At 38.8% G+C, this 23,792-nt stretch overlaps 3 protein-coding genes across 4 annotated transcripts in view; all 3 read left to right on the forward strand.

Annotated features, from left to right (window-relative positions):
* The window catches only part of LOC146451455 (uncharacterized), a 299,471-nt gene that overhangs the window by 71,366 nt on the left and 204,313 nt on the right, over positions 1-23,792 (forward strand). The gene's annotated exons all lie outside the window — the stretch shown is intronic.
* LOC146451459 (uncharacterized) lies at positions 524-4,826 on the forward strand. 2 transcript variants are annotated; one of them, XM_085098867.1, is made up of 4 exons: positions 524-598; positions 745-1,101; positions 4,192-4,290; positions 4,580-4,826. In XM_085098867.1, exons 2-4 carry the CDS (start codon positions 889-891, stop codon positions 4,691-4,693), a joined length of 426 nt encoding a protein of 141 aa, XP_084954993.1. In that variant the 5' UTR covers positions 524-598; positions 745-888; the 3' UTR covers positions 4,694-4,826. The 2 variants fall into 2 exon arrangements, with proteins under 2 accessions (XP_084954993.1, XP_084954994.1); XM_085098868.1 differs by having other exon boundaries at positions 596-1,101; positions 4,192-4,287.
* Positions 13,675-16,238, forward strand: LOC146451460 (uncharacterized). Its single transcript, XM_085098970.1, has 2 exons — positions 13,675-14,443; positions 15,960-16,238. Exons 1-2 carry the CDS (start codon positions 14,258-14,260, stop codon positions 16,116-16,118), a joined length of 345 nt encoding a protein of 114 aa, XP_084955096.1. The 5' UTR covers positions 13,675-14,257; the 3' UTR covers positions 16,119-16,238.

Genomic DNA, 23,792 nt, shown 5'->3' on the forward strand with positions numbered 1-23,792 from the left:
CGTCCTAATGTTTCAATGGGACTTAGATATCTGATCAATCTCCTAACTAGTGAGTTTGCTCTTTGATATACAGACGTGCTTGATAATCGCTAGTCGCTTCTGACTCAAACCCAATCCGTAATTAATGTTTACACTTTCCAGTCATCCTGTCGGCTTGGGTTGAATCTTTTAACGGAATAACATCATCTGGTGAATCTAATATTACACCAATTTCGACGTTTCGTGCGATATTGTAATCAACTAAGCTGTTGTTAAAGTTAACTAAGACATTCACCCCACCTCCACCTAACAACGGATAAAACTACATCACGGGAAAAAAATTCGTGACATAAATTTGATTCTCACTTCTGCTGAATCACCGGTGGCACTTATTTTAAACGAGAGGAGGAAGTTTTCAGGGTTAAGAAGTTGTAAACTGAAAGTGAAAATAGTGTTCCTGGTTCACTGTTTGCCAAATAGATGGAATATCTGACAAATTAATCATGATATATTTGCACAGTAGAAGCAACTTCGTTGACGCTATTAACATGGTAAATGGAAGGAAAATAAAACCGGAACTAGTTTCTAGGGAAGATTGTCTTCATTGACGGATTGCTTGGTAATCTTACGTTTTTATCCAGGTTTAAAAATGTTTTTAAAACTCATTTTTTGAAAAAGCTGTAAAAACAGTCCGTAAATTGCAAATTAATTTCCATTGAATTGTTTGCCAGATTTCCCAGTAATTAGGTGTGTTGAATTTGTTAGCCAATCATCGCCAGCCATAGACTCAACGAATTTCCATAGAAGAACAGCAGGTTGCAAGCTTACGCCATTTCGAAGCTGATTCACTCAGTGAAATTACGTCGTATTTGAGCTCGACTGGAAAGAAAAAAATTACTGAAAGAAATCATGAGGCTGATTTTTGCATTAGTTTTCGTCCTCCTGGCGGCTGTGGTGTACACTCTCCCTTTGTCTGAAGAAATGATTAACGGAGAGATGGACGACGGGAATTACCTGTTTAATGATCTCGTGGAGGAGATAAGCGAGAATGATGACGATGACATGGATGAAGATGATGACAATGATTATGATGACGATGATGATGAAAACGATGTCAGTAAGGTAGTATCAGTTTTACCTTTTATTTTTCTTCTCTCTTAAAAGACAAAAATCAGACGTGCGTTTCTCAACATAAACAAAATTCATTACCAAAATTCAATTTTTGATAATTTTGAAAGCCACAAAATTTTAAGTTTTTCAAGATTAAGAAACACATTGAGGTAGCTTGTACGAAAAAAACACCAGTAGTCCATAGAAAAGGGATAAGAAAATACTATTCGGGCTTCGAAAGCTCTTCTGAACCTTTGAGAAACGCGCGACAGGTCACTGAGTATGTCGCTTTAATTAAGTATTAGCTTAAGGGCGCAATTGAGATTCGATGTGAAAGCTAACAGCCTTTCCATTGAAAGAAACACTAGCTTCTCAGTTTGCTTTTATTCGGGATGATAACGTACTAACAGCGATGATGAATTCGTGGTTTACAGACGAATTTAAGATGAGAAAGCTTCCAAAAGGGGAACTGATCAGGATGTTGGTTGTGTTGTTTGGACAACACTTGAGATTCCAAACTGAACCTCACCGGGATTCTATCACTTATTTTTTTAGCTGTTAATCAGAAAAAGAAACTCATTCTTTCTCAGAAAAATACCTTCAAATGGCGGCTTCTCAGTTTACCTACCTCGTATCATTACTTAATAATCCAAGAACAGATTGTTCCCATCAAATCTTGTATTGTAAAAAAAAAAAAAAAAAGGAAAAACAACTCAGCAAAACCTTGTATACGGATGAATCAGCTTTGTTTCAGTTCATTAATTGCATTGCTCGGCTAGATGACTTGTTATAAAGACTATGGTATGAATACAAATCAGTCTTGTTTCAGTTCATTCAATTGCTCCCCGGACTCGTTTGTTAAATGACTGTGCTAAATTGACTCTATATGATAACAGCAGTGAATCATAAAATGATGTTTCAGATTCAGTAAAACTACATCAATCCATTGTTCGTTTCAACTACTGTAATTCTTTGTTCTTCTTGCATGCTTAAAAAGACTTTTCAAAATTGTTGTCTATTTCGAGTGATGGTTAGAACGTTGCATTCAGTTCGATTGGGTTGGGAAATCGAACGCAATCGAACTCTCACACAAATTTTTTTGGTTCGATTGCCGAGCTCAATCGAACCCAATCGTTCGATTAGGTTCGATTGAGTTCGATTAAATTCGATTACCGAACAGTTCGAGTTAAGTTTCGTCTGGCAAAAGAGGACTGCTTTGCACGAGACAGTATTTCGTATAACAATTGGGGGAAAAGAGTTTTCTTCCGTTTTGCAATTATATATTCTGTGTTTCCCTTTAGTCTTGACCTGTGGCGTATTAAAAATAGAAATAAAAACATAAATGACTTGTCGAAGTACTTAGCATTGTAGCGCTAATTGGGAACACTATTCAGATCAGTGAAACTAAATGTCGGACTGAACATTCACAACAGCACTATGATTTTCGCACAGCACGTTGTTTCTGTTGTTCTGACCAATCGAAATTCCAGCAACAGTGGAACTTCGAAAACCTCTATATCACGAAGTCCTCCATATAACGAATGATATTCCCCGGGCCTGCCCGGCTTTTTACAGGGGCACCCAACGACAGTTTCCTCTCAGATCCTTTGAAACGCTATTTTAGGCAATCTGGAGTGCCTTTAAAACTCTATAGGTTTATTTTAGGCAGCGCTCTAATATTTTTATCTGTTCGGTCATCTTAGGTGAACTTGAGTCTTCTCGAAATTACTAGGGCATTTTTGACCATTTCCCGAAAAATTTGGGTCTTATTTCCTTTCCAAAAATCTTAGTAGACGTTTTTGTCGCATCCCGAAGCAACATTTTTATCAATCCGAAAACACTAGATTTCTCATACCACGAAAGTTCGTGTTGAAAATTCCCTTTAGAAAATTTTAGGGGATTAAGGGCCTTCCGAACAGATAATTTACCGAAACGATCCGTTGGGTGCCCCTGTTTTTAATTAAATGCATGGACAGAACCTCGATATAACAAACGAATTTCCCTTGTCCCTTAGCACGTCGTTATTTAAATCAAGGTTCCACTGAATTTCGGAAGATTGCGCTAACAGAGAGAAAACACAACAACAAAATGACAAATAAACCGAGCAAATTTCACTCATTTTCATGCTTGATATTCCAGTAAATTGACGCCGATCGTAATGCTCTCTTTCGGCGACACATTTGTGGCAAGTCCAATGTAAATATAGGTGGGAAAGATATTCAAAACATTAATGTTTTGAATAACCTATTAAAATAGCTAATTAAGGCTGGAGAAATGTGGTCTTTTTTAACTGTCACTTTGGAGAGTCAAAACTGGACATTTTACAGCGGTCACCAACAACACGCGACCTGCGGCATTCAAAAGAGTCGGTTAAAGTTGCGTTTTGGTGGACGTCAATCAAAGAAAATCCGTTGAAATTATTTTGAATTCTGACAAGATTCCAAGGTAGCCCGGCAAGAAACTTGAAATTTTACCTCCCTGAGAGAAGATAAACTTTATTCAAATTGATTTCCGAGCCAGATCTTGGTTGCCTTGAAATGTTCTCAGAATTCAAAATAATTTCAACGGCTTTTCTATGATTGGCGTCCACCAAAACGCAACTTTATCGGAGTCTTTTAAAGGCGATAGGTCGCGTGTTATTGGTAACCGCTGTAACATAACAACGGAAACAGTAAAATAATCGTTCCGTTTTGTGAACATTTATCCTTCTTAAGTGCACAGAAAAAAGTGTACTTTTGGCCTGACATAGCTAAGGTGGAAATGGATTGCAACTTGAAAAATTGGTTCTGAATTTGTGTATTTGGACAAATCGCTAGACATTGATTCTAGTTCAGTTCCTCCTTAGAGAAATCACTTTATGTTTTCCTTACGGTGGTAATGATGTCAATGAATGATGATGATGATGATGATGATGATGATGGTGATGATGATGATGATGGTGATGATGATGATGATGATGATGATGATGATGATGATGAGTGATGACAACGAAAAGCGACAAAGACAAAATTAAGTGTTTGGTATACGAATCGTTTAACGGTACGTTGACATGTGATTTTTTTTTATTAACTCCGCCGCTTAGTTTCTCTCTTCTTTTTACAGAAATGCAAACCCGAGAAGTTCAGAAAATGCGTGATGGGGAAACGGCCAGGTAGATGCTTGAAAAAGTTTATCAGGAGATGCAAACCCGAGGATTATGTGGTACGTTGTCAGGGTACCCCTCACAGTAATCGCCATGTCACGTGATATGGTTTAGGAGTGCTGTTTTGAGTTCACTGTAATGACTTAGTTAGGTTAATTTATGGGGATCACCTGTGATCCATATTATCAGCACCCACACTAAACACCAGTCCCAGATTTTCTTGTTTATTCCGCCTGCTCAGATTCCAAGTTATCTATGCCCTTTATCCTTAGAACCCACAACACTGCCTTTTTGTACTCGAATAGAACATTTTAGCACCTATTCAATCTTTCTCTTTATGTCATTTAGGTGGCTTGCATCGGTCGACTGCTGAAACAATGTGTGTCGAGCCAGTCGGACAAACTATCTTGCCTCAGCGAGTTTGGCAAATGCGTCACTGCTGGCCAGGGATCTGGAATGTAGAGAATCTTTCAGTAGTCCGGTTGGAAGTAGGCGTGTTCTTCGATAAATAATCAGTTGGTTTGTACTGTCGAACCACGTTGTGTTAAGCCGTAGATTGATTACTGGTAAATAAATCTATTTAATGCCACCGAAAGTTGTTGAGTTCTTTTGGACTTCATTAAGAGATAGAGCTTTAACTCCAAACAGTCGGAGCTTAACTACATCTAGACCGGGCTTTTTTCCGTCCTCTGGGGTCAGGGGTAGGGGGGATCCTTCCCCTCTCCATAACTCCGAGACTTTTAAACAAATCACAGATCTCTTTTTTTTTTTCGTATGCAGAGGAAGAAAACTGTGTGGGCGAAATTATGACCGGGAATATTGAATGCTCACAACGAAACAACTGAGGAACAGAGAAACCGCGAAAGTAGCGATCATGTATTGACGTCAAAGCTATTTTATCCTCAGCTAGTCTCCCATCTTGTGCAGCATTGTATCCCACCGAAAGTGAAATTTGACGCTTTTATACGCCTCAAACGCGGGGAAAAATTGATAAGGAAACGATGTTTTTTTTTTGTTTCTTTTCATACGAGAACAACATGAAGATTTGATCAAGAAAATAAAATTACTTCCGTCACAAACACTTTAAGTGTGGTGGTTTCCTTGCCACCAGTAATGGAAGTTGTGCTTTCCGTGGTTCTCAAGCGGTTAATATACTATTCTGATATTTGAATGGAGACCAATTGAGATAAACAAGACCAAGCAAGCGCTCTGCCAATTTCTGAAAAAAACAAAAACAAAAAAAAAACCAAAACAACAACAACAACAGCAACCTTTTTCCACGGTGCACTCACACCAAAAATGGTGTACGCAGTGTTCACTCAACTGGCGGGTCTGATATTGAAACAATTTAGGCCCTATCCACACTAACGCGTTTTCGTTTGAAAACGCAATACTTTTTGATGCGTTTCGGTTTCAAAAGTGGAGACTTATCAAAACGCTTCGTTTTGAAAATACTTCGTTTCTAGTGTGGACAGGTGAAAATGGAGACTTTTGAAACCGGTGACGTAAAAAACGTCACATGCCATCGGTTCCAGTCCAAATCGGAGCATCTATCCAAGATGGCGAATGTTCTTGTGAATGCTTTGGTGTGGATACTAGTGAAAACGATACGAAAACGAAAGTGTGAATGAAAATATTTGATTTCGTTTTCGCCGAGATGAAAACGGACACTTTTGAAAGCGCATTATTTAATTTACGAAACTGAAACATCACTATGGCGAGCCGCACGCCTTAGCAACCGATTTTGCCATCCAAATTTTTCCTCGATCACTACAGGAGGCCTATTGTTTACGGGAGTGCTGTTGACAATTTAAAACCACATTTTCGGTGCAATACGAGCTCCAGTGCGTTGTAAAAAGTTTACAGCAATCAACATTCACTCACTGCGTGCAGTCGAATATTTCCGGTTCAGTCAAAAACCTCCGGAAAATTCAAAAACCCGGAGAAAAATAAATTTATCGTCGATGTGCAGCGAGTATTAAACACGACAAAGCAAAGGCGACACACCCGATTGCTCGCCTTATCAGGCGACTCACCCGAGATAAGAACGGCCGAGTTTAATATCTGTGAAGAAATTTCTAATATTATTATCGGAGTTAGCTCACGAAGCAAAGGCGAGGCACCCGATTGCTTATTGTTCTCAGGCGACACACCCGAGAGAACAACTGTGACCTAACAGTATCATGTATGTCTTTTACCTTTACACAATAAAACCATAAATATTTAACCGGTATTTTGGACACTTTTGTCGCACTCAGCGTGGTGAACATTGATTGCCAGTATCTATCATTTATTTTGGTCTTACCGTCTGAAATACTAACATGTACAGTAACACGGTACCGCAACAATATCATCATAACAGGCATTTTAAAAATATATTTTGTTTTGACTCTGATTGTAAGAGTTCCTACACACGTGGGAAATGGAAGCTGGTGATCGACGCCGTTACACTTTTTCCCAAATCACGAATTCGCGAGTGCTGATCAAATATATAACGTAAACATAAAAATCGCACTTACCTTTGCGGACCACTGGAGGATGACGATTGACTTTATTTTTCATTCAATTATTGGAAAATGATGAGGAAAATTAGCTTGCCGAAAATTAAACTCTAAATTTGCATCGTAGAGACCATGGGCGAACAAATCATTCATGTTATGGTTCGTCGATTTAGGACCATTTAGCGCGCCAATTAGATTGGCGGGAAACGAAAACCTTTAGCAAAAATCGTCATTTTTCCGTTTCCGACAGTCGATGTGTAGTCAGGCTTTTGGACAGATCACAGGAGTTTTCGTTTCCAGTTAACTGTGCGTTTCCACAGAAGCCAAGCTTTCTAGACACTAAAACTTCATTGCTTCGCGGCAAGCTCGATACAGACATTACACGCGACTGAAAAAGATTCTTTACTATACTGTTGATAGATTGCTGCTTTCGAACAGGAATTCGATCATAGCAACCGTCACTCAACCTAATTAGTTTTAACACCTCTACGCGGCTCCTCATGACTCTGAGCATCTGTATGTCTGAACGATTTGCTGCAATAAAGAACGAAACGCTAGCTTACAAACTTTGTGCTCAATACAGAAATACAAGCGAAAACACCGAGCGAAAGCCATACTTACAAGTTATTGTGCCTACACTCCGACGGTCGTTGCACAAACCAAGAAACATCGCGAGAAGAAATGCGCCTACACATTCTTAGTCAGCGGTAATGACTACTTCATGTAGCGAATACGAAATGAACATGGAAACCCCTCTCCATGGATAATAGTGCTAGAAACAATACCAGAATACAATGCATTCTGCTGTTCAAATCTTACCAAGATGGCGGAAAACAAGATCGTTGTCGACATGGCAACTTTTATGGAAGAAGGCCAGTTACAACGTGATGACTGCCCAGCCTCTTCTCTCTTCTCCCAACCCAAAATCTATGTTTTTCTTTGCCTTCTCCGTCTAATTAGCACAGAGATAAGAAAAAAACAAGCTTTGACCATGAATCGGCGTTTCATTGCCGTCGTGCTAAGCAAATCTGATGCTAATGGAGAGAGCGAGGCGTGAACAATATTCTGGTTAAGCCCAGGTCCACGCGATCTATGGTTTTCGCATGCTCGTGTGGAAACTGAGCGTTATTATCCGGCCTAAATGGTTTTTTAAAAAGGCACAGTTACATCAACTAAGATGATGTTTTAAACTGCGGATGAAACTGAATAGATAAAAGAGTGGCCATCACAGCTATTACTTCAACTTCAGCTTTATTAGGTGTTTGTATAAATTTACATTACAATTTCTTGGAGCCCCAGGTAGCAAAGCTAATCTAGGCGGGCCAGGATGACAAAAAGAAAGAATGATTCTAACTGCTAAGTAAGAAGACAGACTGAGCTATAATATCAAAAATACAAGAATAAGGAAAGGTTTTTGGGAGGACTAAAATAATGAAGAACTTTTTTGAGCTGGCTTCTTTGAAGGCAACACAGGAGAAAAGACAAGGAAAACATGAAAAAGGGTAAGAAGGAAAGGAATGACAAAACAGTAGTATACAACTATGTCAGTTGTGATTTGACTTTTGTTACTAGAGATTCAAGTCGTCATACAAGTCTTCAGATTCTAGGATGTTAAATAGTACAATTTTTATTTTCTTTTTGAAAAGCGATTTGTGTAATACCCGGAGCCTTGTTGGTAACTCATTCCACAGCTTCACACCGGCTCTAGAGAAAGATTGTCTTTTTTATCTCCAGTTTTGATCTTTGTATATAAAAATTATCAGATACAGAAGATCTTGTATTATTGGAATTAATGTACTTTCTTTATGGGGAAAAATAAATCTTTAAGGGCTCGGCTCGTATCCTCCGCTTTTTCGTTTTCTTGCTGGGGCACGCCAACCAACTTCAGATTGTATTAATAACTGTAGAGTTGCATATCATCGATTGCCTTCGATAGTTGATCAACGTTGCTGGCAATACCATTGACTTTAGCAAGAGGTTCATCGTATCCACCACTTAGATATTTTACATCATTCTCATTCAGTGCGGTGTTCGGTTGTGGAATTAACAGGGGCGGTTGAGAGCGCGAACCACCATTTTGCTTTTTGGCTGTTGCTCCTTTCTTGATCGATTTCAAGTCCTTTTGGACCTCAAAAAGTTGTTTTTTAAGCTCTTCATTTTCTTTTCTTAAGCTCTTTGCTTGATCTCCCATTTTTCCCCGTTTGCTTTAGTCGGATAGTCGTCTTAGCGTTCAAGTTGCATCGCTCGACGTCGCTCGCTCGCTTGCTGTTGTTCGCTCGCTCGAGTGTTGTACGCAACTGAATTGAGTCGTAAAGAAAATCTACAGTTTTCTACGGCAACACTGAAGTCTGCTAAAAAATTCGTGAAAAGTAAAAGTATCAAAGTAAAATTTAAGAAAAGTGAAAATGCGAGAAAAGATCGGGTAGCATTTTCGTAAAACCAGCAACGGCCAGTAAATTCGGGAAATAAAATTTTCATCTTACTAGTTGATCCGATGAGATCAATCCGTGTTAGCTTAACCAAATATGTCTCCAAAAAGGCACAAGACGATCTGGCAACACAGGAGACAATATTCTCGTTGGACACCCCTGAAAATGTGGCGTTATTTGTCATCCAATCTCCTTAAACGTTCTGGGATTCATATTACAGAACCAGGCTTGACGTGGACACCTTACTACGCTTCCTATATCTGCCCTTTCGCGGGGCAAATACGTCATTAATAGTGCGAAAAAAGGCTAGCTAGCATCAGCTGCTTTGTAAATTCGAGGGATTTCATTGCGTTCCCTGGAAGTTTATGCTTTATAAATTTTCAGCTAAAGAATGCGAACAGATCAGGTTATTTTAGGCCACACAAATTTACCTTTTAAAAGGTCATAAAATAACGTGGGAATTTAGACTGTTCAAAGGCGAAATATTCGCTCTTTTCGACGACGTCTCTTTATTCAAATGAAACATGCCATGTGAACCAGCTCTAGCCTGCGTGGCTGTTTCAATTGCAAGATCGACGAAATCTGCCCACGTTAAGTTAAGATTGTCAAACAAAGTCGAATGGTTATTATTTTACTCTACTTTGCATTAAGGGGGAGGCATTATGAGGGTTTAATGTAAGAAAACTGCATGTATAATAACGAAGGATATATAATATTAGAAAAATATACTGGTGTAATTGAAATATTTAATTTCTTTTAAGTAAAAGGTTTGCACTGCCGTCGAGTGTTTGCTTTCGTTGGGTTGGTTGCATCGACTCTCCTTAAACGTTCTGTGATTCATATTCATATCTGTCCTTTACAGATATAGAAAATTGGCTTCCAACTGAAAGCGGCCGATCCCAGTCCCTGAGTCCCGAGTCCAATTTCACTTCAAACTTTGCATAGGGAACCCAGGTTCAAGGAGATTTCTTACCCCAATTCCGATTTCGAGCCGATCTATACTGGATATCTTATTATCAACTCCCCGTAAGGTATTGCGGGGATCATGTATACAACACCGGCGAGTGTAGGGGACTTTGCCAGAATGCTTGTGGCGGTATCAATATTGTGATCTCTTAGTAGTATGACCGTAGTCCGTAGTTTAGTGTAATTTATTTCGGTGTATCACTATTGTTGTAAATCAAATATTTCTGAAAAAAAAAAAATTAAATAAAAAACCCCAAAAAGGATTGAATTAATAAATCGTATTGTAAGTACTACAATACAATGCAAGACAATACCCTTTATTTTACGTGGTAAATGTTCTTAGCTAATCAGCTATTTTACAGACATACCACGAAAAAAAAGTAAAAATGATGATAAAAAGAGAGAATGGCTTTAAGATGTATGTACAGTTAAAACTAAGAGCGAATCACAAGATCTTACATGTATTTGCGCAATTAGCATATAAAGTAGAATATAAAGTACATAAATATAAAATTAGAATATAAAGTACTGGATCCAAAAGGCTTTCAGTGCTTCACACAGGGACACCAGCTAATGGTTTGTTTTGGTTGAACATGTGTTCGGAAAGACATTACCTGCCTGAGAATTTGGGATTCAATTGTGATGAAAAACTTAGCAAAAAGGTCAACTGAAAGTGTGAGCGCAGATCGTTACTCACAGGCGGTCGTTAATCCCTCGTTAAGAAACAGAACTTCTATACGCGCTTATAAAAACGGTTTGCCACAACAAAGGTTCACGACGGTAAGATAACCAAACAAAGTTTATTGAAGAAGCGGTGCAGACATTAACAATGCTTGGAAGTGAAGCGACGTGTAGCAAAGCGATAACAAAGCGGTACGGTAACAAAGCGATGTATAAAGCGGTTTCGAAAACTAAGAAATAAATACAACGAAAACTATAGTAAGACTAAGTACTAAAGCTATTACAAACTTAAGAAACAAAAGTGAAAACTTCATAACTCCGATACAAAAAAGGCAATAAAAACAGTAACATGCACAAAGTAAAGAGACTTACTTCTGAGTCCGCGTTAGGGATTTTAAAGCGTTAAACTTGAGTTATAGTCTTGATCTTTACACGATGGCACGTTGACTAGAACTGAGCGTTTTCCTGAACACGTTCGAGGAAAAGCTAACTAACTACAAAGGACTATAGATGGAATAATTGAAAGCATTGTTTCGTTGCTTGTACGTGGGCAAACATATCCGTTGGTTTGACCACAGAAACTTAAACTTAATGACAACAAAGAAACTCTAAAGTCTAGAAAGTAAATACAAAAACCACGAAGAATAATTTGGCAGCAACAGAAAGTTTCGCATAGCTAAAAAACGAAGGAAAGGCAAATACATCATTAAAGAGGGAAAAAAATAGGTAAGCTTGTATTTTCGAAAAACCTACAGCAGCTCGTAAATTCGGGAATTAGCATTCCGCTTCCTAAACGTTCGGCAATTTATCAAAGAATCGAACTATTTTAGGTTACACAAATTTCCCTGTTAAAAGGACATAAAATAGTCCCAATGTAGGAATTAAGGAATCACCATTTTAATCATTTCGCTTTAATATTCTCGTTGAGTTTCCTGTTTATAAACCATCCTGACTATTTTGCACTCTCTCGATTTTCCCAAGCAAGTGCTAATGGCAATAATTACTGTTTACCGTTCAAACAGGAAATGCTGGACCGTTCACAACGTAACGTGATTTTATTTAAGGCTACAAGGGTTCAACCAGTTTAATGGATGTATACGTAGCGCCTCTTAGTTATATCACAGACACCCAAAATCCATATCGAATTAAAGCTTATAAAACTGGCTATTCAAATATTTCATTGGTGTTTCAAGAAATTGAATTCCCGAGTTTTCCGCGCAGTCGAAACTTGAAGGTCAGACCGTTTTAAATCAATTCGATTTTCATATTTTGGAATTTTTTTTCTCGAGGTCAGGATCCCACGGGCCAAAAAATCGTGTTGCATTTTCCTTCATTCGATTTCGTTCAAACGCATGGAAAGGGCATGATCAGCTTTTGGCCAAATTGAATGAAGTTGACCAAATCTTTTGTGAGTTTTAACTCTTGAAAATGTCCCTTCCAAGCGAAGATTAAAGATTCAGAAAACAGCAATATGTTGTCAATCAAAGTAAAGTTTTAGTTAAGGGAAAAATCGCTTATATCCCGATTTCTCGGCAAATATTCACTTTTTTTCAAATTTTTTTTCTGTTTCTGAGATCTAACTGGAAATTTTATTTCTATGGATCAAAATGAAAATCTGAAACCTTTCTCTCTGAACATACACGGTAACATAACTTTGAATGAAACGTGTCATGTCAACCAGACACTTCACAATTTGCGTTTTAATTTCAGACTCAGCTGCAAGAATATATACAACTTTTCAAATTTTCAATTGCAGAATCGACGAAAACTACCCACGTTCAGTTAAGAATGTCAAACGAAGTTAAATGGTTGTCCAATTTGTGATATAGTCATCTTAATGTCAAAATGCCGAATGCTAATATTCAGATCCTTAGAAACCAATGAATCAGAAACGATCCTTTGGGAAAACAATCTTTACCATGTCTCCTCCTAAGCTAATATAATCAGGTATTTTAACGGACGCAATATCTGACCCGTTAAACATACAAATCTCGTAATTGGTTAGTTTGCTCTATGATATTTTTGATAAGCGCTAGCTCTTTCTCAAACCCATCGCGTTGTTCATGTTTTTACTTTCAAGCCATCCTGCCGGCCTAGGTTGAACCTGTTAGGGACTAATAACCTGCGTCATCTGGTAAACCCAGTATCACATGAATTTATCTTTCAATTTCTAAGTTTTTTCTCGTACGGTTTCAAAGTTATTCTGATAAAATAAAGTTAAGATACCCACCCGACTTAAAAAAGTAAAAAGTGGACATTAAGGGAAATACTTTTTTAGCGATAAAAATTTGATTCCCCAGTTACCGATGGCACGTGTTTTAACGAGACAAGGACGTGTTTAGACTTTAGCAGTTATAAATATGAAAACAGAAACAGCACTGTTCTTAGTTAACAGGCTTGAATTGAATGGGAGCATGGTAAAAGTTTATGCGAGGTAATTATGTTGCTAGTCAGAAATCCCATTCAAGTAACTATTGTATTATTTGTTAATTTGGATACCGATCCAAATTAACTATTAATTTGGATACCGAAGATATTTTTAAATAATATACTCCTGACAAAATCAGCCTTATTTTTTACCCTTAAATAATACACAATATAATTAATAGGTAATACGGCTACATGCTTGTCCAATTTGGAAATAATTGGATTCAAAAAATTCCTCCTGCCAAATCGGACTCGGCCTACGGCCTTGTCCAATTTGGCAGTCCTCGGAATTTTTCTCATCCAATTATTTCCAAATTGGACAGCATGTAGTCCTATTACATATACTAATATGAATTAAGTTAGTATAGTCTGAACGTCCTCCGTGTTGTAAACTGCAACTCGTTCAGGATACTTTTTTTCGCAGATTGCAGGGGAACTCACCTGCTCAAAACACTCGAAAAACAGTATTAGTTTTTTAAATCGAAAATAATCACAAAGTCACAAAGCAAACTAAAATTTAACGTTTGTCAAGTAAATGTAATATCTTACAATTTAATCGTGATATATATTTGCGCAGTAACAGCAACTCATTGACGTTATCAACATGATAAATCAGAAAGGAAAATTAAAAAAGTAAATAATTTATTGGGAGGATTAACTTTTTATAACGTTGATAGATTGTTCAGTACAATAATATGTCTTTACATACAATTTGAAAATGTTCAATCTCATTTTATCTATTTGCCGTCTTATAGTGAAACGGTTTTCTTTGGCGCTTTTAGACGTTGGCAGGTTATGAAAAAGCTGTTAAAACAGTCTCTAAACTTCAAATATACTTTCCTTGAGCTGTTTGCCTTCAAATTTTCCCATAATCAGGTGTATTGGATTTGTTATCGACGGCCATATGCTTCACAAATTTCCATAAAAGAGCAGCAAGCGTTTGGCGTTTGGAAGCTGATTAACTCGTGGTGACTATAGTTTCGGAGCTCGGCTGAAAAGAAAGAAATTTCTGACAAGAAAACATGAGGCAGATTTTTGCATTAGCCTTCGTCCTTCTGGCGACCGTAGTGTACGCAAACCCTTTCTTTGAAGAAATGAGTGACGGTGAGGATGAAGAGGGAAATGTTGAGCTAAACGATCTTGCTGAGCTCGAGAATGATGACGACAGCATCGGCGAAAATGTTGATGATGCGCATGCGAGAAATAAGGTAGTATCAATTTAGTTTTTATGTTTTCTTCTCTGTCTCTCATAAAAGAATGATTAGATTGCTAATTCGGTTATTTCGCTTTAACGAAGTTCCTACCAGGCCACCATTAAGATTCGACCCGAAAAGGAATAACCTTTGTTTGAACCAAACACTAGCTTTGAGACTGTCCGCCAGTTTGTATTCATCTGGGATGATAACTTAACTGAATAGCAATGATAAGAATTCGTGGTTTACAAACGAGATTGATTGAAAGACTGGCATTAAGAAAAAAAGGTTAGTTTCTGCTAGCCAATATTCGACCTGCTATGTACACAAGTACAGATCAATAGACTGTAACATATATAGTGAAGTTAGTAGAACCTTGAAATAGTAGGTTTGAACGGGTATTTCACTGGAACCCGATGATGGTTCGAATCCAGTTCAAGCTTCTCTTTTTTGTAAGTTGTTTTCTCTTCAACTTTTAAGTTACCAACTTTTAACACTGACAGGGAATTCATAAACACATTTCTCCAGCAGTTCGTATTTGCTACAAGAGATAATCCACCTGGCTGGAAGAAACTTGACAACCCCTGAGAAGATTAAATTATGCCGCAATGGTTCTATAAGTCACTCCACTGTTTGGCATCTGACTATCTTTGTTCAAAATTTACTGACCGTAGCTATGTCTCCAGTTACTTTCTAAGAGATATTAGTGGTAAACTTGCTACCCCAGCCACCCCGCCCACTAGCCCGCTCGAATTTCATGAAGGAAAGATTCAGTTACGCTGGGACAATTCTTTGGAAAAAATCGTCCCGTCAAGTCTCACATTTCACCATTCATATAGCAGTTTTAGACATAATTTTAATTTTTAGCTTTAAAAATTGCTATATTACGATAGAAAAAGGAAAAGTAGTTTAGTTTAGTCTAAATAAAGCACTGATGAGTTGACCGTGTATAAATAAAGTAATTCATTCATTCGTTCGTTCATTCGTTCATCCATCCATCCATCCATCCATCCATCCATCCATCCATCCATCCATCCATTCCATCCATCCATCCATCCATCCATCCATCCATCCATCCATCCATCCATCCATCCATCCATCCATCCAGCCATTCATTCATTCATTCATTCATTCATTCATTCATTCATTCATTCATTCATTCATTCATTCATTCATTCATTCATTCATTCATTCATTCATTCATTCATTCATTCATTCATTCATTCATTCATTCATTCATTCATTCATTCATTCTAATAATTCATCTTGCCTATTATAATTATTTTGGTAACTGTACATATTCTAATCCGCATACATTCCCTTGCATTTTTTCTAGTTTATTAGTCAGTTAAAATTGAATTTCGTTTTCTTTTCCCGTGCTAAATGATTGTCCAAGCGAGGCACTGAAATACCGCGTTAGTTCATCACGAGTTATCCATATCCTTTTTTCCCTTTTACCTACAACAAGGTTTTTTTTCTACCTGTACAGACTCTTAATTACGATTTTACTTCTTTTCTTTTTGTCATTTAGTTGATCTGCATCAGGAAGTTGAGATCCTGTTTGGGAAAAGGTAAAGGCAGATTTGCCAGAGGCAGAGGAAAAGGAAAGAACAGGGGAAAGTATAGAAGGTGCTACAGAATGGTCGCTAGATGTGTCCGTGGTGGCGGGAGATCTGTTCCGGGCTTGTAGTCCTGTTGCAAGAAATGTCGGCGTGTTCTTTTAGAAAATTAATTTATTAGACTGTCGAGCCGACACTGTGTAACGCCTTAGATTAATAACCGATAAATAAATCATCCAAATATCACTGAATGCTGTTGACTTCTTTTTGAGAGTTAAACCTGCTATTCGGGTCATGGTGATACATACAGGCGGAGCGCTAGTGAGATTAAACCCGGTTTCTGCAACATGAGGCAGTTATACTGGGAACTTGATGATATCGTCGTTAAAAAGATACTAACAGTTGTATCTCACCTCAACCTCACTCAACTTAGCCTGCAATGCAGGCGTAATTTTGGAGCGGGAGCGCTGAATAATCCTTCATTGCTGTCATCTTGGGCGAGGAAGCGCGAGAGGGCTGGAGCGAGTCAAAAGTGACCCTAAGGGAGAGGACGACTCCCCCAGCCCCCCGCTCCCCCTCAGTCCCTTCAAATACGCGAACTAAATTTATTATTCAGCGCTCGCCCATGAAAAACGCCTGCACTGCAGGCTACACTCAACTCACTTCACCGAGGCTTGGAAGAAGAGATAATAATTAACTGGAGTAAATTCCTTGTCTGAAAAAACAACACGTCAATTCCGAAAGCAACGAAGGCAATTTGACTGGAGTAGGTTTGACCATGAAGTGATTCAGTTTATATCGATGGTGTAATAATGATCCGTAATAATTTATTTCCCGTTCCTGTGCGGCGACTTTCCCGGTTCCAATGTTGAATTTCCAGGGAGAAAATTCATGGCAAATCCCAGTTGAAAACCAGTAGGCCATTTCCGAGTTCCTGTTAACCTCATAATAAAAGTGAGGCTAAGTGCAAAAGCTTTTCATATGGGAGTGCCTGCCAGTTTGCTTTTCATCCGGGATGACACAACTAACATCGATGATGAATTTAAGATGAGAAGCTTCCTATATAAAGGAGAACTGATCAGGATGTTGGTTGTGTTAATAGGACAACACTTGAGATACAACTGAACCTCGCCGGGGTTCTATCTCTTATTTTACACTGTTAATCGGAAAAAGAAACTCATTCTTTCTCAGAAAAATGGCGACTGCATAACCTTGGCTCATTCACGTTAAATAATTATCGACAAGAGCCCGACGAAAGTACTCGAGCCAAATCGAACGTTTTATTAATCGAACATAATCGAACACAATCAAACTCTCACAAAAAAATTGGAGCAATCGAACCCAATCGAACTTTGATTGAGTTCGATTAGGTTCGATGATTGAATATGACATACATTCGATTAAAACATGGGAGTTATAAAGGAAATTTTCTCGTGTTTTGCTACTGATGAGGCGGCTTCTCAGTTTACCTCACGTTACCCTCGTACCGTTCCAAGAACAGATTTGTTCCTATCAAATCTTGTATTGTAAAGAAAACTGAGTGGAATAATGAACAACAACAAAACCTAATACGGATAAATCAGCTTTGTTTCAATTCATCAATACGAGCAAAACAGCCGAGCGAAAGTCATACTTACAAGTTATTGTGCTTACATTCCGACGATCGCAGTACAAAGCTAGAAATCCGTACGCTCACTCGGCAAGAAGAAATGCGCCTACACATTCTTAGTCAGCGGTAATGACTACGTCATGTAGCGAATTCGAATTGAAACTTACAGAGTGACAGAAACAATACCAGAATGCACTGCATTCTGCTGTTTCAATCTTTCCAAGATGGCGGACAACAAAGTCGTTGTCGACATGGCAACTTTTATGGAAGAAGTCCAGGTTACAACGTGTTGACTGCCCAGCCTCTTCCCTCTACTGAAAAATCTTCCCAACCCAAAATCTTTGTTCTTCTTTGCCGTCTCCGTCTAATTAGCACAAGGGCAAGAAAATAACAAGCTTTGACCATGAATCTGCGTTTCATTGCCGTCATGCTAAACAAATCTGACGCGAATGAAGAGAGCGAGGCGTGAACAGTATTTTGGTTAAGCCCAGGCCCACGCGATCTATGGTTTTGCATGCTCATGTAGAAACTAAGCTTTTTTATCCGGCCTAAATTGTTTTAAAAAAAAGGCACAGTTACATCAACTAAGATGATATTTTAAACTGCGGATATAACTGAATAGATAAAAGAGTGGCCATCGAAAAGAAAGCCTTATTTGAAGGGGTTTCGAACCCATGACGTCTGCGATGCCGGTGAAGTGCTCTACCAACTAAGCTATCAAGCCAACTGGGAGCTGGTTATTTTCTCATCGTCATTACTGCGTAATCGACATAGGGATTAGAGGTTTCTCACGGCGGTACATTGGAAATAAAAAAAAAAAAAATGAATGAGATGACATTCCGTCAGGAAATAAATTAGTATGTGTAATCAAATGGCGACGAATGAAATTAGGAAATAATTTCACGCGGAAATTATTAAAATTTTGACAAAACGCGCGTGAAATTATTTCCTGATTTCACGAGTATACCATTTGAATACCTTTTAATATCATAGGGTAACAAATTACGCTCACAATCGTGGTCGCCGCTCGAGTACTTTATCCAGCTGTTCAGGACCGACCGTCTCAGGCATGTCAGGGTTTTTCTTAAGACCATTTTCATAACACTAGTTCTCAAAAACTCTCAATCTGTTAATTGTGCTCTTTCGCGTATTCAGGTTTTCTGCAGCGGCTTTTAATGCCGTAACCTCTTTCATCCCTAACATCTTTAAACCTGGACGCCATTTTGGCACTGAGATAAAGGAAACGTTGCCATAGATATTTTGTAATTTCACAGGTGAATTGATAAATTAACGCTGAAATTTCACGCCAAAATTCAGGAGTAATTTGTCACCCATGATCTTATATTAGTACACGGCTGAGGCAGGCGGAAGTCCAATAACTAAAATCAACCAATAAGATCACTTTATTGCCGGTCGAATATTTTCCAAGTATTGGACTAAGTACTGTCCCGAATGATCCTGCGTTAATTGTGTCCCGCTTTCAACAAAAACGACGGCGGACGATGCAAGTTTTTGTCAGACATTGTTTCTGCTGCTGTCCTTCAATCGCAGGCAAAAGAAAACTGTCAAATTATCTAGTGAGATCCCGAAAACTACGTCGGTGATGCAGTTAAGCGGCCACAAATATATTAAGCGCGTACAAATCGACTTCTCGTTAAGCCACCAATGTCAGATCAGTCCGATGCACTCAGCGGAAGAAACGAGTCAAAAAACTGGAAGCTCCAGCGATATAATCTAAGGAACAGTCTTAAGCTGGAAATACCACCTTTCAAATCGAATATCAAAAAGCATTCTATATCTTATAGAGGTCCAGTTTTGTGGAATCATTTGCCAATTGAATGTCGTATGGCGAATAGTGTGAAACGTTTCTCCAGGATGATTAACAAACTTACTTTGGTCAGAGACATGGACTTTTCTAATTTATTCTGTAGAAGATAGATCCCCCTTAAAAGGAGTTTTTCGGTCTATGATTTTAGCAGTTATAAATACCATCAATTATCAAATACTTGTTTATTGTAAATAGTAAATTTCAATGTTATGTTTATACATATAAGAAGTCATAAGTCTTATCTTACTTTACCATTTTTATTACAGTTATTGTTTATGTATTTTTTTATATTATTTACACGACCCCACAAGCTGCATAGCTTAAATACTCATCGTGTCAAAATAAAGGTTTTACTTACTTACTTACTTACTTATAAATTTTGATGATTCCTACGATTCCGTCAAAGTTTCTTTAATTTTTAAAATTCAGAACGTTGTGACCTCCGTCAGATGTTACTCGTCAAACTCAAACGCTATTGAAGCCATCTTCGGTGCTAATATTTTATCCATAACGGACTGCACATTCCAGTCCATGGCAAGGCTGGTTAAAAGTGTTAATAAATCAGCTCTCTTAAATTGATCAAGAAGGCGCATTATTAAAAGCGACGACGAAGATTGATTAATATATTTTCAATAATATATTTCTGACTCGCCCTCGCTTGCTGTTTGTTGACTGCCTCTTCCTTCCGATCAACCTTGCAACGCAGACTTTGCCATTTATATGAGTTTCGCCATGCCTGAGGAGCCGTTCGTTAAAGACGTAGATTTTCCAAGTGTTAAACCACAAAACTTTAGAGCGAAGTCCCCTTTGTTAAACTTTTTCTTTCCTCGTTGAAAGATTTTCGTAGAATCAAAGCTTTTTACTTTTGAGAAAAGCCCGAGTGTCACAGTGAGGTGAATGATAATGGGAAGATATTTTTTTTAAAGCAAATTTTTTATATAATTTACGGTACCTCCAACATGACCGCCGTGAAAATCCTTTTTAGCTAAGTCAAATCGGTGGGGACACTCGTTTTGTTTTCCAAAGATCTACAGTCGACTCCCGATAACTTGAACCCTCGCTAACTCGAACTTCCCGCTAACTCGAACCAATTTTCCTTTCTCTTCAGGTCATTTTCTGTATAATTTTACCCTCGATAACTCGAACTCCTGATAACTCGAACATGTTTTCAATCTCCCTTCAAGGTTCGAGTTATCGGGAGTCGACTGTAGTTGCTCTTATTTTTTTTACCATACATCCCCCGCCCTTGATAAAGAGGCTTTCTCACCTCTTCATGGAGAAAATGCAGGGAATGTCATCGGTTTATTTCGGTGGATATCTGTTCGGATGGTCTTACACGCCTCAGAAATTTGAATTGTCGTGAAAAAATCTACAGTTTTCTACGGCAAAAAGCCTGCTCAAAATTTCGTGTAAGGCAAAAATGTCGAGGTAAAAGTAAGAAAAGTAAACTGATGCGAGAAAAGGTCAGACAGCATTTTCGTAAAACCAACAACGGCCAATAAATTCGGGAAATAAAATTTTCATCCAACTAGTATCCGAGCAGATCAATCCGTGTTAGCTTAACCAAATATGTCTCTAAAAGGGCACAAGGGGATATGGGAACACAGGAAACTATAGGAAGCTTAAAGCAACGACCGGACGGCGACGGCAACGACAACGCCACAAAACAATAGGTTTAATGAACAAAAACAATCGCTCTGCACGTGCGTTTTACATTTTGGTGCATTTCTTTGTCGTCCTCTGCAAAACAACAACGTGAAATGACCAAATTCTAGGTTTTTTTAGAGAACGTGACGGTGAATTTTTCATTTTCTTTCTTAACTTGTACGCCACTCCTACCAATTTGGTTCCAGGATAGTTCGCCGTTTCTGTAGAAGTTGAGCGAGTTAAAATAACCGCGAAGTAGCGCAAATGAAATAAAGTTATATTTTCAGGTGACGCTTTCGTTGCCATTGCCGTTGTCGCTGCTTTAGCTCCCTAATATTCTCGTTGGACACCCCTGAAAATGAGGCGTTTTAGGCTATTTGCCATCCAATCTCTTTAAACGTTCTGAGATTCATATCACAGAACCAGGCTTGGCGTAGACACCTTAATGCACTTCCTATATCTGTCCTTTACAGACATTGAGAATTGAATTCCAACTGAAGGCGGTCCAGTCCCGAGTCCCCAGTCCAATTCCACTTCAAATTTTGCATAGAGAACCCAGCTTCAAGGAGATGTCTCACCCCAATAGGCCTTATCACGGTTTTCGACGCCATTTTGACGAGTAGGCAAACAGGCTTGAAATTATAACAGTGTTTGTATGGAAATCCGATGTCAAATCATTTTCATAAAACATCGCTTCTGAAAAATTTATGAATCGGAAACTTTTAGCGCTAGGAAAAGGATTTTAAGAAAAAACAAGAAGCTGTTTCCAGCTTATACTCGGGCCATATTTGAAGCCTACAATCTTTTAACAGTGATAAACTCCAGCATCGCCAATTCCCCCAAATAGATAGCCTGCGAGCAAGCTCTCTTGGGGGTGGATCCTCTTTCCCCCTCCCGCCCGCGACCCCCAAGAGAGCTTGCTCGCAGGCTACCAAATAGATAGATACAGAGATATAGTGAGGTAATAAGTAACCACCAGATAGAATTGCATTTCTTGCAGTCAGAATGAAATACAGGGGAAAACGACATTTGTCATACGAATGCTTTTTATAACCCACGGGCTTTAATCCTTACGTTTTCACCTTTCTTTTAGAGTCAGAAACCAATTTGTACGGTCCTAATATGTATGTGACGCCGGGTTAATGACGGATCGTAATTTTCGGTATGATCTAGACTCCCTTATGTGACCTTAACGGGGACGTGCGGCCCGATAGGGCATGGTTTTCAGGATGTTTTGTTTTGAACGGGGTATCTATTTCATCACTTTCTGTCTTAAACAGGATATCCCTACATGACCTAATGGCTTAAACAGATTGTGATTGCCAATGCATTACAATACAGTAAGAAACTAGCGTATTCTTATTTCATTCTAGTCTTAAACACGTGATTTTGGGTTAAGTGTCTTAGAAAAGACCTGAAAATTTTGAATTCTGTCTTAAACGGGATAAGGAAATCGGAAAATTGTGTCTTAAACAGGGTCAGGGTTTAAACGCCCAGGCCACACCTCCCTACCCAAGCATCTGTTGAGCACCCCCCCCCCCCCCCCCAGGATCTAGAGTAACGTTACGCATCACGCGTACGTTTATATCCTTGTACGTTTTTCAATGTTTCGCTATTTATGTTTTTAAATGAAATTCAGGGGAAAGCATTTGTTATTTTACCTTTCATTTGCAGACAGAAACCGTTTCTACATTGATTGTTTTTCTATAGTAAACGTGAGACATCTTTATCTATCTTGGCCCGCCAGGTTATAGACTGATTTAGATGTTACATTTTAACCTTGAGGCACTCATTTTAGCCTAAAAAACACTCCGGTTAGCCTAAGGAACACCCCAGTTAGCCTAAATAGCACTTAAGTTAGCTTAAATAGCTCCCCGGTTAGCTTAACGGTTAGCAGTTTATGTTGGGGTTGCTCATGCCTCGCATGTTTTGTTTATGCCTCGCACGTCTGGCTCGCATATTGTAAACACTCCTCACGGCTTGTAGACTGTTCACAGTCCCCTATTTTTCCGTGTGATCGTCGAGATCGAGCGCGTCTTACCGTTAATGGCGGCCATCTTGATTTTTTGTTGTACCGAGGGGGCGGGCGTCGGGGATTATAGCTCTAGGGGGTCCTCCCAAACCGTCCCCCGCCCCCTAAGTAGACTTGATACTCTTCCCCAGGTTAGACTCGGTACGACTGAAAGCCAAGATGGCCGCCATTAACGGTAAGACGCGCTCGATCTCGACGATTACACGGAAAAATAGGGGACTGTGAACAGTCTACACGGCCCGATAACAAAAAACGCGACCGAGAATTTAAAGAATTTGATAACACGACAGAAAACGTAACTCGTACCAGCCGAGTACAAAAAACGAGACCGAGAACAATAACTCGTGGCCCGAAGTCTTATCTCTCGGCCCATCGCGATCCCAAAAAGAAAAAAGAATTTGATAATGCTACCGAAACCTTAACTCGGTCTGCCTTACGGCCTAAGTAAAAATAGTGGGATGTAGCTGTGCAGAAAGCTTTGAACTTTCCGTACATTAGTCTGTATAGCAAACCAGCCGTGAACTGCTACTAAAAATAGTTCGCGGGAAAAAAATACAGGGAAATGTATGGAAAGTTCAAATCACGACTGTACGCTTTCTGGCACAGCTACATCCCTCCAATTTTTCCTTGAAATCCTTTTCAAGGAGATCTGCGGTTAGTAAAATCTTGAAATAGTAGGTTTGAACGGG

Source organism: Pavona decussata, unplaced genomic scaffold (assembly GCF_977016875.1).
Source record: "Pavona decussata unplaced genomic scaffold, jaPavDecu1.1 SCAFFOLD_386, whole genome shotgun sequence".
Classification (NCBI taxonomy): domain Eukaryota; kingdom Metazoa; phylum Cnidaria; class Anthozoa; order Scleractinia; family Agariciidae; genus Pavona; species Pavona decussata.

Excerpts from the sequence above, each read along its gene's own strand:
- LOC146451459 (XM_085098867.1), top strand. The coding sequence starts at position 889 with ATGAGGCTGATTTTTGCATTAGTTTTCGTCCTCCTGGCGGCTGTGGTG. Across the intron at positions 1,102-4,191 it reads ATGAAAACGATGTCAGTAAG|AAATGCAAACCCGAGAAGTT; the intron begins GTAGTATCAGTT and ends TTCTTTTTACAG. Across the intron at positions 4,291-4,579 it reads GCAAACCCGAGGATTATGTG|GTGGCTTGCATCGGTCGACT; the intron begins GTACGTTGTCAG and ends TATGTCATTTAG.
- LOC146451460 (XM_085098970.1), top strand. The coding sequence starts at position 14,258 with ATGAGGCAGATTTTTGCATTAGCCTTCGTCCTTCTGGCGACCGTAGTG. Across the intron at positions 14,444-15,959 it reads ATGCGCATGCGAGAAATAAG|TTGATCTGCATCAGGAAGTT; the intron begins GTAGTATCAATT and ends TTTGTCATTTAG.